Below are 14,029 nucleotides of genomic sequence, written 5' to 3' on the forward strand. Positions count from 1 at the left end.
GTCCCATTATTTCTCTGGAGGCTGTTAGGTCACATACTTGGAAATAGACCCCCCCTTTCCCCTCCACATACATGTTACAGCAGGATGAGCAGTTCCCGGAGAGCGCGATCAAGGCTTTGAGTGTCTAAGTGATTAAAGCCCGGACGTAAAGGCATATCCCTGGGTTTGTGAAGGGGGCAGGCTGTCGTGTGGGGAATTGGTCTCTGTGTATTACCACATGCAGTGCTGGCCAGCTGTTTTCAGAGTGAAAGGGCCAGCTGTTACACCTGTGAAAAGCACATAACTATTTAGACCAGTAATTGAGTAAATTATCTTGGGGTCTGCACACTGACTGAGCTGGAGTCTGACTGGGATAGATCTTTTGGCCAACAACAACTGGGAAGAGCAAAGCTGATATACTGTTGTCCCTGGGTTAATTCTAGTCTGAATCTTGCTACAGAGCAGAGAGGAGCTGTGGGAAAGAGCAGATTTGGGGAGCTGGCTGACTTTTCTCTGGGTCTCCGAATGCTTGGGTCCCTTTTTCCTGGGGCTAATAGATATTAAAGCTCTCTAGATGGGTCCCCTACAGAGACTCAGCAATGTAGAGACCCTCATTCTGTGATCTCAGGCCTTCGCTGTGTGGTGCAAGCCAGGCAAGCTCAGCAGGTTAAATGGGGAAGGCAGAGCACGTGCCCGTCTTTCAGGAGAGCCTCTCGCAGCTCCAGCTTTGTTTGACTGGGAATTGTTTGGCCTTTGTGCCAGGTCAGCTGGAGTAAGCAGGGGGGATAGTGAAGCTCGAATGCTTTGTGGAGGGGTGGTTTGTTTTCCAGAAGAGGAGATGAAAACAAAAATGTCCAGCTAGCCCCTGAAACATTCATTAGTGAAAACCACCATCGTAGACTCTCTGACTGGTGTCCACAGTGGCACTGGGGAGGGGGCAGCTCGTTGATGATCCTTCATATAGGGCAGGCTGCCAGGTGGCAATCCGGGCTGTCTGGGTGGGTGGGGGGTTAAACGCATGCTTGGTAGCTCCTGTGGGAAGGGCGACCAGTCATTTCCAAACAAGACCTTCCGATATCATGATTTTCTCTTCAGTCTCCTTTCCCTATCCCACCCATCACCATCCTGGCCAAGCTCTGAAGGCCAACCTTGTTTTTTGGGTGGGGCGCATCTGGAAAATTTAGTCCTGACTTTTTCTTTTCCTCTAATACTTAGCTGAACACTAGTTGTTATAACTAAGGGAGCCAATCATCTCCCAAGTATATCTGATGCGGCTTAATGAGATGGACCAATCGTATCTCAGAAATATGAATGATTGGCAGTCTGATTTGAGTGTTTGATTGTTTCCTAGAGCTTTGCTATGCTCCCAGGAGAAGCTGGACACTAGGAAAACACAACAGCTCCCACAGCGCACATCTGCTTGCTGCGCGTGGTGGGTCTTACAAAGCTACTGACTCTTTCACAAAACACCTGTTTCTGAGCTTGTGGGTTCATCACTGAATTGCCGACTGACTTTTTGCCTTCTTGAATTGTGAGGTTGTAGGGAAGCAGTTTTAAAGAAGCAGATGCAAAGGGAAACTTCCATTGGAAACTACAGTAGAACTTCAGAATTACAAACACCAGAGTTGCGAAATGACCAGTCAACCACACGCCTCATTGGGAACTGGAAGTACACAATCGGGCCACAGCAGAGCCAAAAAAATTTTTCTTCTCCATAATGAAATTTCAAAGCTGTATTAAGTCAATGTTCAGTTGTAAACTTTTGAAAGAACCATCATAATGTTTTGTTCAGAGTTATGAACATTACAGAGTTGCAAACAATCTCCATTCCCGAGGTGTTCGTAACTCTGAGGTTCTATTGTATTGCTCAGTGATGGTCTAATTCTGCCAAGAGCTGAGCCCCATCCACTATGGACTTTTCAGACATTCAACTCCATGGAGACTCGGGCCCTATACTTGTTACTGGAACTTGCAGCTAATCTGTTGGGTCACAGTTGAATCTTTTGACATTTTACTATAGGTCCTTATTTTTCATTCTCTCAGTTCTCCTTACTGATCTACCAATTTCCCTGTCTGGCTGGCTTTAGTGCTGCTGTCTGGTGCATTTGACCATGATCCCCATTGATCCTTCTCTGTTGATAAAGATTTGGCTCTTCCTTGTAGCTTTTGCCCAAAATTTTCAAAAGTGACTAATGAATTTTGATTTTTCAGAAAGGGTAGAGCACCCACCTCTGAAAACCAGGCCCCTTCAATCACTAGTCTCTTCTGAAAAATGTAGGCCTCTGCTCTTAACCACACCGAGAAGCAGCCTGCTGGAAAGGTTTGTTGAAGTCGGGGAAGAATTTCTACCTAGTGCTTGTCAGGGTAATCTAGGGAGAAGGGACAATTACCATGTGGCCATGTTGCCACTGACTGGTGCACGTGTGCTAGCCAAGAGCATGTGCTGCTCTTTATTGCAACAGTGTGTAGTCCCCTGAGCATTCCTCTCCTCCCAACCCTCCCAGTTCAATCCCGCCTGGGATCCTCGGAGCCCAGGACAGAGCAGGCACCATCTGAAGATATAAATGTCCTCTCCTCCTAATAGGGACTTGCTCCTGCCCCTAATCATCCCCTAGGCAAAGAGCAAAATTTGCTATGGTGAGCTCCAGGGATTACAATGCTATGTGGATCTAATTTACCTGTTAGCACATAGGACAATAACTCTGATAGAATAATGCTAGGCAGGTCCCTGCTTCATCTCCCAGCACTTGCTGCGCTAGAATTTGGCTCATCCCTTCTGTATGCAATGTCTGCTACACCTTCATAATGCTGGCAGTCTGGGAAACGTCAATGTTTAAAAAGGGTTATGCTTGCCTGTGGCTGGCTGATTCTTTCTAAAACCACCCCCATCCATCTACTCCATCTTAACTGTTTTGGCCTCTCAGTCCCGTACACCAACTGCTTTGCCAGCCTTAAGTTGTCAAGTTACTTCACATGCTTCCAGCTTCTTCACAGTTCTTGCTTGAAATTCTGTTGTAGGCCAGATTCTGACCTCAGTTAAAGTGGTATAAAACCAAGGAAAAACTGTACCAACTTCATGGGAGTGACCCTGGATTTTCACCAGTGGGACTAAGCAATTTGGGATAGGGACTGTCAATTACCATGCGTCTGTACGGGGCTTAGCACAATGGGGCTCTGACCTGGTTGAAACCTATTGGCCCTACCGCAATGTAGATGTAATGCTAAAGAGAATGGAGTCCTGGATTTCTTGTTTTTTCAGACAGTTTGCTAATTTGAGAAGCTAAGTTAGTTCACATCATTACTTTGAATCTGTCTAGTAAGTGACATTGGAGCCTCTTAGTTTTGGGACTTGAAGATGAATGAATTAGTCCTTGAAGGATTTCTGTGCTCTCCTTTGGCACGACTCAGAATGGCTGAGAAAGTAATGCTAACAAAGACTGCTTAGCTTGTGATATGGAAGCAAGTTTGACCCCCCCCCCCCCCGGCCGGTTAGGCCAGTTATGTACAAACAGTTTTGTTTATATGTGTAAAAAATAAATAAAGCCAAACAAACGGGAAAGGTATTTCCTGTGTGTGAAAGGCTGTTCTGTTTATGCCACAGCAGTGACCGTCACTCCTCTTTGACCCGATTGCTGACGATCAGATTCAAGCAAGTTACACACTCTCCTTTCTTGTGTCATGACTGGCTGTTGTACTCAGCAACGCTTCTTTATGAGCAAGAGGAATGTGCCTGTACTGGGACGTGAGACCTGCTGTGGGAATACTCCACTCGTATCCTCTTAATAGCTTGAACCTCCAGTATTAAGAGCTCCGCTACCCACAGCCAATTGGTTGATCATCCTCCCTGTATTCCCAATCATAATTTTCTTCAGATTCTCTTACTCATGTATCCAGATCCACTGGTTCCCAAACCTCGATCACACACTGGGAAGTGCTGTGGTCTACTAGTAAGAGGTTGACACTGGCCACTCTTGGAGACAGGACAGTGGGCTAGATAGACCACGGGTTTGATCTAGTCTTCCAATTGCTAGCATTGTTAGTCTTTGGGTTCTCTTCCAAATCCTGCCACTAACTTGCTGTGTTATGGACAAGTTGCTAAACTTTGCCCGGTTTACCCTACTATAAGTTACCTGCATCCCTTGCAGGTGAGTTGTGAAGCTTGGCAACTGATTATCTGTAAAGTGCTCTGAGAGCCTTCACTTAAAGGAGTTATGCAAGTGCTATGTTAACGTTTTGATGTTCGCTTGCGTTGGCAGTGCCAATGAATGCTGATGGTGGCACATGCGTTATTGACACATGAGGGCAAAGCTTTTACTGTGCTTTCCTTGAAGCATTCCAGGGGGACGTGGCTGGATTGATGTGGGGAAAACCCACTGTAAATAGCTTACAGCATGGTCTAAGGCAGGGGTCGGCAACCTCTGGCATGCGGCTCGCCAGGGTAAGCACCAGGGCAGGTTTGTTTACCTGCCGCATCCACAGGTTCGGCCGATCGCGGCTCCCACTGGCTGCGGTTCGCTGCTCCAGGCCAATGGGAGCTGTTGGAAGCCGCGGCCAGCACATCTCTCGGCCCGCGCCGCTTCCTGCAGCCCCCATTGGCCTGGAACGGTGAACCGCGGCCAGTGGGAGCCGTGATCGTCTGATCCTGCGGACGCGGCAGGTAAACAAACCTGTGCGGCCCACCAGGGTGCTTACCCTGGCGAGCCGCGTGCCAGAGGTTGCCAACCCCTGGTCTAAGGAATCGTGCATAGGACTGGAACTTGAGACTTGGGTTCCAATCCACTCTGCCACTGACCTGCTGTGTGACCTTGGGCAAGTTCCCCTTCTGTGCCTCCCACCCTTTTGTCTTGTCTATTTCAATGATATGCTCTTCAAGTTTAAGGCAGTCTCTTGTAATGGATACATATATTTCTTAGCACGATGGGGTCTCTATCTTGATTGGTTACCTCTAGTCACTACTGTAATACAAATAACTAGTGCCTATACTGGGTCCTGACTTGCTTACTGTGACAAGGACAGGATTTGACCCAATGTATTCTACTCTCAACTTAAAATAAAGCAGCACTATCTGAGGTTTACCAGTTTGGAGAACACAAGACTTGAGTTGGCATTGAACTGGTGAGCTAGAGGGGAAAGGCTCCCTAGACAATGACCAGTCCCTTAAGCCCCATTGCACTTCCCCCATCTCTCCAATTGATGTTTCTCCACAATTTTCCTCCTCGTCCAACTGGTAAGTAGCCTCCAAGAGTGAAAACTACTCTTCTGTGTCAATTGGCTAGTGAGTGGTTGTAAAGTGATCATTCCCCTCTATTCGACATTAGTGAGGCCTCATCTGGAGTACTGTGTCCAGTTTTGGGCCCCACACTACAAGAAGGAAAAATTGGAAAGAATCCAGCGGAGGCCAACAAAAATGATTAGGGGGCTGGAGCACATGACTTATGAGGAGAGGCTGAGGGAACTGGGATTGTTTAGTCTGCAGAAGAGAAGAGTGAGGGGGGATTTGATAGCAGCCTTCAACTACCTGAAAGGGGGTTCCAAAGAGGATGGATCTAGACTGTTCTCAGTGGTAGCACATGACAGAACAAGGAGCAATGGTCCCAAGTTGCAGTGGGGAGGTTTATGCTGGATATTAGGAAAAACTTTTTCACTAGGAGGGTGGTGAAGCACTGGAATGGGTTACTTAGGGAGGTGGTGGAATCTCCTTCCTTAGAGGTTTTTAAGGCCTGGCTTGACAAAGCCCTGGCTGGGATGATTTAGTTGGGGATTGGTCCTGCTTTGAGCAGGGGGTTGGAGTAGATGACCTTCTGAGGTCCCTTCCAACCCTGATATTCTATGAAAGTACTCTGACAATGGATCCACACCCTGCTCATTCCACTACTCTAGCCACTACTATAGTCTTCACCATCTTGTGATGTAGTGATATAACATCACGTTGTGTGGGACATCAGGCTCTGATGCAGTGTCATGTGACGAAGTTGCAATGTTGTCTTGTGATATCGTGCAAAGTCAGACCGAACTGAGGTCTGCAATCTGTCCAAGGCTTGCTAGCAAGAAACTGGACGGCGCCATGAACATCCAATTCCTTCCAGGAAATTCAGGATGCATGGTAATGCTAACTGAACCCCAAATCTGTCATGTCCCAAGAAGTACCTGACTCCTCTTGTTTTGAGGAGTCAACCTACAGCTAATTCCTGAGTACTGTGGTGACTGCCAAGATTCTAGCCTGGCTCAAGCCACTCTCCGCACTTCATAATGAGGTTTGAGAGAGTTTTAACATCTTGGTGTTGGCAAGGACCACGATTTGAAATTGCTGTGTACTTGGAGACGAGCTGGCTCTGGGCACTGGTAATGGGACAGAGGCTTTCATCTCCAGGTCAAATACAGCTGAGTTGTTAGTGACAAAGTCGTGATCTTCTGACTGCTGGTTCAGGGCTTAAGCCAGGCAAGATGGGCTTTGGGCTGCCAGTACCGGACTCTGAGTCAGGAGGCCTCGGTTCTGTTCCTGACTCTGCAAAAGATGTTCTAGGAGACCCTTAATAAGGCATTTAATGTCGCTGTGCCTTAATTTTGTCATCTGTAAAATAGGACTGTGGGCCTATCTATAGGTTAGGCTTGGTGAGAGGCTTATCTCCTTATTGATACCTGTGGATAGGAAGTGCTGTAGAAGTGTGAAGAACTAGATGAAGTTACTTGGCTATGTTCAGCCCCGATTAGACAAACTTCTTGCTCATAGTTGGCATGCTTGCTGGCAATTCAGCGGCGAGGCCAAGGACTGAATGGTCCAGGGAGACTGAATTATTCTCCCAGGTCAGGGTTGTGGCATGTTGGTGAGGGAACTTGTGCTACTGCTGCTCACGCAGTGCCTGTCCTGTGGATAAATGGAGAAAACTTGTCCGTCTCCAGAGTGGGCAATCGGCATAAATATCGCTTACGTGCTTAGAGTAGCGGAGACCCCAACTTGTGTTCAGTAAACGAAGGGGCACCCCTTGCTGGTTTGCTTGCATTACGGCAGCTGTTAACAAATTAACCTTACCATTTGTATTGCAAGACCTTTTCTGATATGATCCCACACTGAGACCTATAGGAATCAAGGTTGGTTCTCATTATTTAGTGCTCCATTTGGTGACATAAGCTCTTCTTGGTTCACCTTTCTTCCACGCTCAAGCATACAGTTCATCCTCCAATCATGATCATACCAAAAGTGCAAGGGACTTACTTGCTTCCAATGCCGGATTGCCTGTTTAATCAATTCCAGCTCTTGTTCTAAGGCAGAGATCCCCCTCATCCCAGCAGAGGGCAGCCCATGCCAATAGAGGGAGACTGCACATTCCTTCTGAGAATCACTTTCCCTGTAACTGGCCCTGGGTATTGCAGTACACTAGAGTAATACTGGGCTTGGTGACAGAGCTCCACCTACTGGCGTTTCTAGATATTGCAAGTCACAGGCGGTTCCTGATGGAATGCTGTACGTTTTAAGTCTGTCACATGGTGTAAGTTTCCCTAAAAGAATCATAAAGCCACAATGCAGAGTTCCTTAGTCTCCCTCCCCCCTTTAAGTCTCTCCTCCTACTGGCCACGCCCCAGTTCATTGTATCTGAGTATAAATGTGAGAGCAAGTTTATAAAATATAACTTTTACACATGTTAAAACCTTCCACCGTGTTCTCCTGAAGCTTCTTAAAGAGTGACAACAATTACTCCAGCTAATGCAGGGAAACCTAATTTGCTGTGTGTGTGTGTGTGTGTATGTATAATTAATTAATATATATATATATATAAAATTTTTTTTGACAGGGCCAAATTTTCAAAAAAGCTCAGGATTTCCATGTAGTTGCATATATAAATTTGCCTGTGGCAATAACGTGATTGCACATGTGTGTCAGGCGATGGTGTGTGCAAATCACTAATTGTGCATACAAATGGCTATCAAGACTATCACCAAATATATGCACTATGATTTGTATTGTAATAGTGCCTAGATGTCCCTACTGAGATCAAGGCCCTGTTATGTTAGGTGCTGTGAGGGAGAACCTGCCCCAAAGAGCTGCTTATAGATAACTCCTCCTTTCTTTGTCTTCTCCCCATTTAACAGATGAGAAACTGAGGCACAGATTAAATGAGGTCACAAAGGGAGTCAATGGCAGAGCCAGGAATTGAGCCCAAATCTCCTGGATCGCATTCTGGTGTTCTAACCACAAGATGATCCTTGCTCATTTTGGTGTGTGCAGTCATGCTAATTGTATGTCCCAGTGTCGATACACAATTTGTGTGTCCTATCTTTGGCCTCCCTTGTTGTAAACTGATCCTCTGATATTATGGTATGGAGAAATGTAATGTATATGTGGGACTGTGTTTAGTGAATATCTACCAAAAAAAAGGAAGAGGAGTTCTGGGAAATATTGGGTTTGGCGCATGCAGAGTTAAATACACATGCGCTTCTCTTGATCCCTCACCCATTCACGAGCAAAGACATTGAGTTCCGCAGCGAGTAAGCACAGCAGGATCAAACCCACAACGTGCCGATTCCCTCACCCAAACCCACCTGGCAACTTTGTATGTTGTTGGATGTTGGGATAGTCCCATGCGTGGGAAGAAATGGCTCCTCTGTACAGAATGGGTCAAACTGGCAGTGATGCTCTGCAGGATGGAGAGGTGCAGTTTGCTGACTTCTCGTTTGTGTTAGTTACAGGACTCTTATCAGGCCCACGTACAAAATGTCTTACCGAACGGTGACCACCCTGGAGTGGAGGTGCTGTCCTGGGTTCACAGGGAGTAACTGCGAAGAGGGTAAGTCAACTGGAAATCTGTATCTCTTCCCACAGAGTCTTGGTGGGACAGGAGGAATTGGGTTTGGGTGAGTTTATTTTGGCTGAGTTGCTTTTCATTTCCTTAGTTCACCATATGTGGGGTGTTTTTTTTTTTTTTTTTTTTTCTTTCCCCCTTCCAAAAAAACTCCATTAATGTTAATATGAAACCCAAACACAAATTTATGTATTGCAAGCCAAGTTCTAAAAGGAGAGCATGGCAGGTGAGTCTGGAAGCCATGTGTATGCCAAGTGCGCTTTCAGAAACCTGCAGTGGGTAGCAGAGTACCCAGCCGTGACTTGGGCATGGAAGTTTGCTGCTGGTGGATGGCAGTGATGAATTTTTGGTTTGATGCTCCCATTGTGCTCTCCTTCAGAAAACATGAATCCTGCATGCAAGCTTGTCTCATTAGGGGAAATGTCCTTCATGTTAAATGCAGGCCTCTTTCCCCCACGTCCCACATGTATTTTGAGATGTATCTCCATTTTATTACCATCGATTACTGAGGTCAATGAAATTGAATCATGAACCACCACTTATAGGCTATTAAGTTTATGCTAAAGAAATTGAATCATTCATCTTCTAGAGCTTCTTTATTACTGTGTGTTCCATATTTAAGCCTGCGAAGGTTAAGAGGTAGACCTGTCTATCCAAAACAAAGCTGTGTCCCCAGAGACTTAGTAACTGAAATTACTCACTGTCCTCACTACATGTGGATAATTTTTAGCTTATACCATACACAGCACAATTCAGAGTTTCTGCATTTGACATCAGATCTGTCACACTCAAGAAAATTAGTTCCATTTTTTTTTCCAAAGGAAGAAAGGAAAAGGTTTTCCTTTTTCTCACCTCAACTGAAGAGGAGTGTGATTTTTCTCCTTCACTTTCTTTAGCTTATCTGCAGTCTTCAGGGTTTATGAATGTGCTGAGCTTACGCATGTCGTATCTCTGATACAGGATCATCAAAACTCGAGTCTTGCTATGAACGTTGTGTGGATACAAGTGGGGGCAGGCAGACTGGGTAACCTGGGCCCTGGATTGACATGTAATTAAGGTTGGGATTGGAGTGAGGGCCATTGGCTGTCAAACGAGGAGTTATCCAGGAGTGTTCAGTTCATCTCATACCAGGCATTCTGTGACCATGTCCCGCCACAGGCAGCCCTGGTTTGTTTGTGCCATTAGGTCATGGCATTAAGCACACCACCGACCACTCAAGTGAATCTGTAAACTATAAATTGTCCTGTGAAAGTTGCAGTGCTCCTAAGCGGGTCACTTCGTTGCTGTGGAAATAGTAGCCTCCCAAACCTCATGGAAATCTAAACCTAGTAAAGCTACCACAAATCAAGCCCTGCAGCTCGGCTTCTGGTTTCAGCAAGGTACTGAAGAGAATGAGTCAGAAAGAGAGAAGGCCTGGAATGCAGTGAAATAATGGCCAAAGGTCAGTTTGGTTTCTTAACTATTGAATGGAGGCATGGAAGTTTATGCTAGACGTGGCAAAGGACCAGTTATTGGCAACACACCCAGCAACGAAGGTTCAGCCTGGTACAGAGTTCAAATTGAGCTGAGCAACCCCTCAGTAGATCTGCACAGATGTAAGTGATTACAGCTTCGTAAGTAATTCCATAGATGTAAAAAAGAACCCTTCTCCATTCCTCTCTGCCGTATCTGTCTCGGGAGAGTTAACGGGCGTAGAAAGCCATAGACGCTTGTTTGAGAGTCAGCAAATATGACTGAATACTCATGGGAGCAGGTCTGTTGAACGAGGTGACAATTTTATGTAGCCACTTCTCAGTGTAGAATGTCCCTTTCAGGCTTAGATACGGTGTTCCGGAGTGTTGACAAGGGGAAAGTCAGTAGCAGCCCCCCTTTTCCCCATGTTCACTCTCTTTCAAAACATCTGGAGCAATTGATAATCCCAGCTCCTGAAAAACGAACCCCTATCAGTAGAACTGAGAGTTGCCACTTCCTTTCTAGCAATGGTGTTGACCCTAGTGGCTTGTACTGAGAAATAAGAGTGAAAATCATCTGCTAAAAGGGAAATCAATTTAAATTCATTTCTCTTTATCTGCTATTCCAGTAATGTTAGGTGTTAGTCTCGCTAATCTCTTTCAGTTGCAACTTTCTCTGTATTTTCAGTTTTTGCTTAGTACATTTGACAGCACTTGGTAGAGGATCGGTTTCTCAGTTTCCCGTATATAGTCAGTTTCCTATGGGGGGTATATGTGTGTGGGGAACAGCAATCCGGGACAGAGAACGGAAAAGTGATTAGGAAACTGCATGCATAAAAAAACAATTTGAAAAAATGGTAATTTGATGTTCTTCCCCTTCTCCTGATTCCCTTTTGCTTTTATTTTTTTTACTGTCTCTTTAAATCTGTGAATGCATTTTGTGCTTAGAAGTTAGTGTGGCTGCATGAGTATAAATGGGGGCAGAATTTGCGTTTTTTGTTTGTTTGTTTTTTTTAAGGTACATTCTGACCACAATATGAAAGTCCTGTCCCTCAGATAACCACACTGTACTGCTCCATCTGGTCTTATTTAACGTGGATGGTGAACAACAGTGACCACAACTGATGGTCCCAGCCTTCCACTTGCTTAAGAGGAACCTTGTTTTCCTTCTGTGTCTGGAGGCTGCGGTCTCTTCTCCAAGTGGCACAGCTTTTTCACGCCTACAGCTGATTACAACTATAGAAAATTAGGGTCAAGCAAAATAATTGTGAGGCAGTTTGGGGACCATATTGTGGGTGGGTGGCTTGGAGAATGAGATGGTGAAGCGGCATGTTTTAGGGACCTCTCTTTAGGCCCATAGTGCCACTTTTCAGTGCAAGGCTCAGAAAGCCCCGTCGATTTGCTCCTGTCTTAATCCACAGCAAACAACTACAACGCCAATCCCGCTTTTAATGATTCCTGAGCGGTATTTCTGGAGGAGCCAATGTGGCTTCTCCAGTGAATGGATTTTTATTAGCTTCCTTTATAAAAGGATTTTGTCTTTACTGAAATTGGGTCCTCCCATCCTTTAAATGTTAAAGAAATAATGTCTGCAGCACAGCCACCCCACACAAACCCAGGACATGTAGGGGAGCAGTGATGGCTTGTCCTTGTTCTCCTATGGCTGGGCCTGGGTTTCTCTTGCGATGGGGGAGTGTGGGATGGAAGGCTGGTTCGGCAGCACTCTGAATTCCTTGAGGTGCTCTGGTTGTCACAGTCTTCTCTTGTTGGACGTCTGTCCTCCCCCAGGGCGCTCCCTCTCCCCTGCAGTAATGTACTGCACATTGAGGGAATGAACAATTGTTAAACTCAGTAGAGTATTACCAAGTGTCTCGACCTTTAGCTAATAGGTTCAGTTTGAGAAAGTAACCACTTAACTATCACCAGCTGGCGGGCACCAACTTAATGCTGATGGCTGCAGATTGTTTGGATTAAAATTTATCTCTGGAATTTAACTCTTGCATTGCAGCTGTCAAAGAAGAATCTCAGCTTTAGGGAGCCTGGGTGGGTGGTTGCTTTACTCCTTAATCTGCTGAATGGGGGACAGCTGCTTTAATTATCCTCTTTAAATCCCTCTGCCCTTAGAGGGAAGCTGCCCTACGCACACCCCACCTCTTTCTCCTCAGGGCATGTCAGCATTTGAAAAGGCCCAGCTAATTCCTGCACTATTTTGGCAGATCTCTGAACAGCTAGTTCATTAGGTGGTTCGCTAGATGGGTCCCCAGATTGCACCAGACCTTAAACTGCTTCTTGCAACAAACCGCTTGCTCTGCATTGGACAAAGAGGGAGACTTGACAGAAACGAGTCTGGTGAGCTTTACTGTTGGTGGATAATTTTTATTTTTCCTTCTTTTTTTAAAACTGGAGCCCTCGCTAGGACAGGAAATGAATCCACTGAGCCACCCAGTCTGCTGAATGCTGATATAAAGAACATATGGAAGAGGGCAGTGCAGAGGTGAAGTGGTTTAGCTATTGCAATCATGCATCAAGCTGATTGATTTGAATCCAAGATGATGCTGACATTTCAACTCAAGCTTTTTTCTATTCTCCCCCCCCCTTGATGGCTGAAAGTTCAAAGCCAAGAAGAATCTCCTGGGAGAGGAAAAGGATCCCTAGTCTATTTGGGGGCTCAGCACTGCATTACCATTAGCCAGCTAGTGAAGACCTTGTTTTACTTTACAAATCTGACATAGGTTTTGTTTTGTTTTTTAAACTCAGATTTAGGATAGTAGCCAATAAGTATTTACCCTTCAAACAAAGTGATGACAGAGTATTTGGGACTGCTCCCTGCCTAGACTAACCCTCCACTGTTAGTGACACTGTTGTGTCTTTAAAGGTATGTTTTAAAAAAAAATTAATTAAAAAAAAAAAAAAAATTAGGAAGTCTGTGATCCTGGTTCCAGTAATAGTCTGAATGATAATTAACTCTCTCTGGTCCTTTGCATTCTTTTAAATGCTCTTGAGATGAGCATATAACAATTTAATAGTAAAGTGACTTTTGTGTGTGAAGGATTCAAAACATTTATTAGTATTTGTGTTCTAGCACCCAGGAGCAAACAGCCAACCAACGGAGAGTAGAGGAAGTCAGAGAACATGGTAGAGGGGTGTATGAAAGTGAGCAATAGTTTTGTGTGTCTGGGATTTCTAAAGGAGCCTGAAGAAGTTAGGCTCCCAACTCCCTGAATGTATCTGAGAAAAAGGAAAACTCACCTACTGTTGAAACCAAGGCACTGCTGGGCTGGAATGTGAGAACCAATCTGCATCAGCAATGCCACACTGTGGTTCTCACTAGGGGAAGGGAAGACCAATTTATAATTAAACTGGAGGGAGAATTTTAAGCAGGCAGGATATAGTTACATAGGCAGAATTTGGTTAGGACACCAGGATTATTACTCCTTCCCTCCCAGAAAGCTTTGAGATACGGGGTCAACATTTCATTTTTGCATCTCTTCTGTAAAAACACAGATAATTTTTAAAATGCTATGTCTGGGGTTTTTCTCTAATTTCTTCAATTTAGATCTTGGTTTATATGAACCCAGGGCAATTCCTTAATCTGCGCCTCTGTTCCCCATTGGTCAAATGGGGGTAAGAGCACTTTCCTATCTCACAGGTATTGCGAGGATAAATATAGTAAAGATTGTGAGGTGCTTTTGAGATCTACTGATGAAACATGCTATATAAGAGCTAGGGCCAGAGTTCTATACCAACATGTGATGTATTTTATTTAATGGTGTACATAGGTCACAAATTGTTTAACATATG

At 45.1% G+C, this 14,029-nt stretch overlaps 1 protein-coding gene across 1 annotated transcript in view; it reads left to right on the plus strand.

Moving 5' to 3' along the window:
• The window catches only part of COL26A1 (collagen type XXVI alpha 1 chain), a 209,243-nt gene that overhangs the window by 45,395 nt on the left and 149,819 nt on the right, over positions 1–14,029 (plus strand). Inside the window, exon 3 of the mRNA XM_065418468.1 lies at positions 8,659–8,762. Within this exon, the coding sequence (XP_065274540.1) occupies positions 8,659–8,762 (104 nt within the window). The remainder of the gene's footprint in view (positions 1–8,658; positions 8,763–14,029) is intronic.

The sequence above is a fragment of the Emys orbicularis genome, chromosome 17 (assembly GCF_028017835.1).
Source record: "Emys orbicularis isolate rEmyOrb1 chromosome 17, rEmyOrb1.hap1, whole genome shotgun sequence".
NCBI lineage: Eukaryota > Metazoa > Chordata > Testudines > Emydidae > Emys > Emys orbicularis.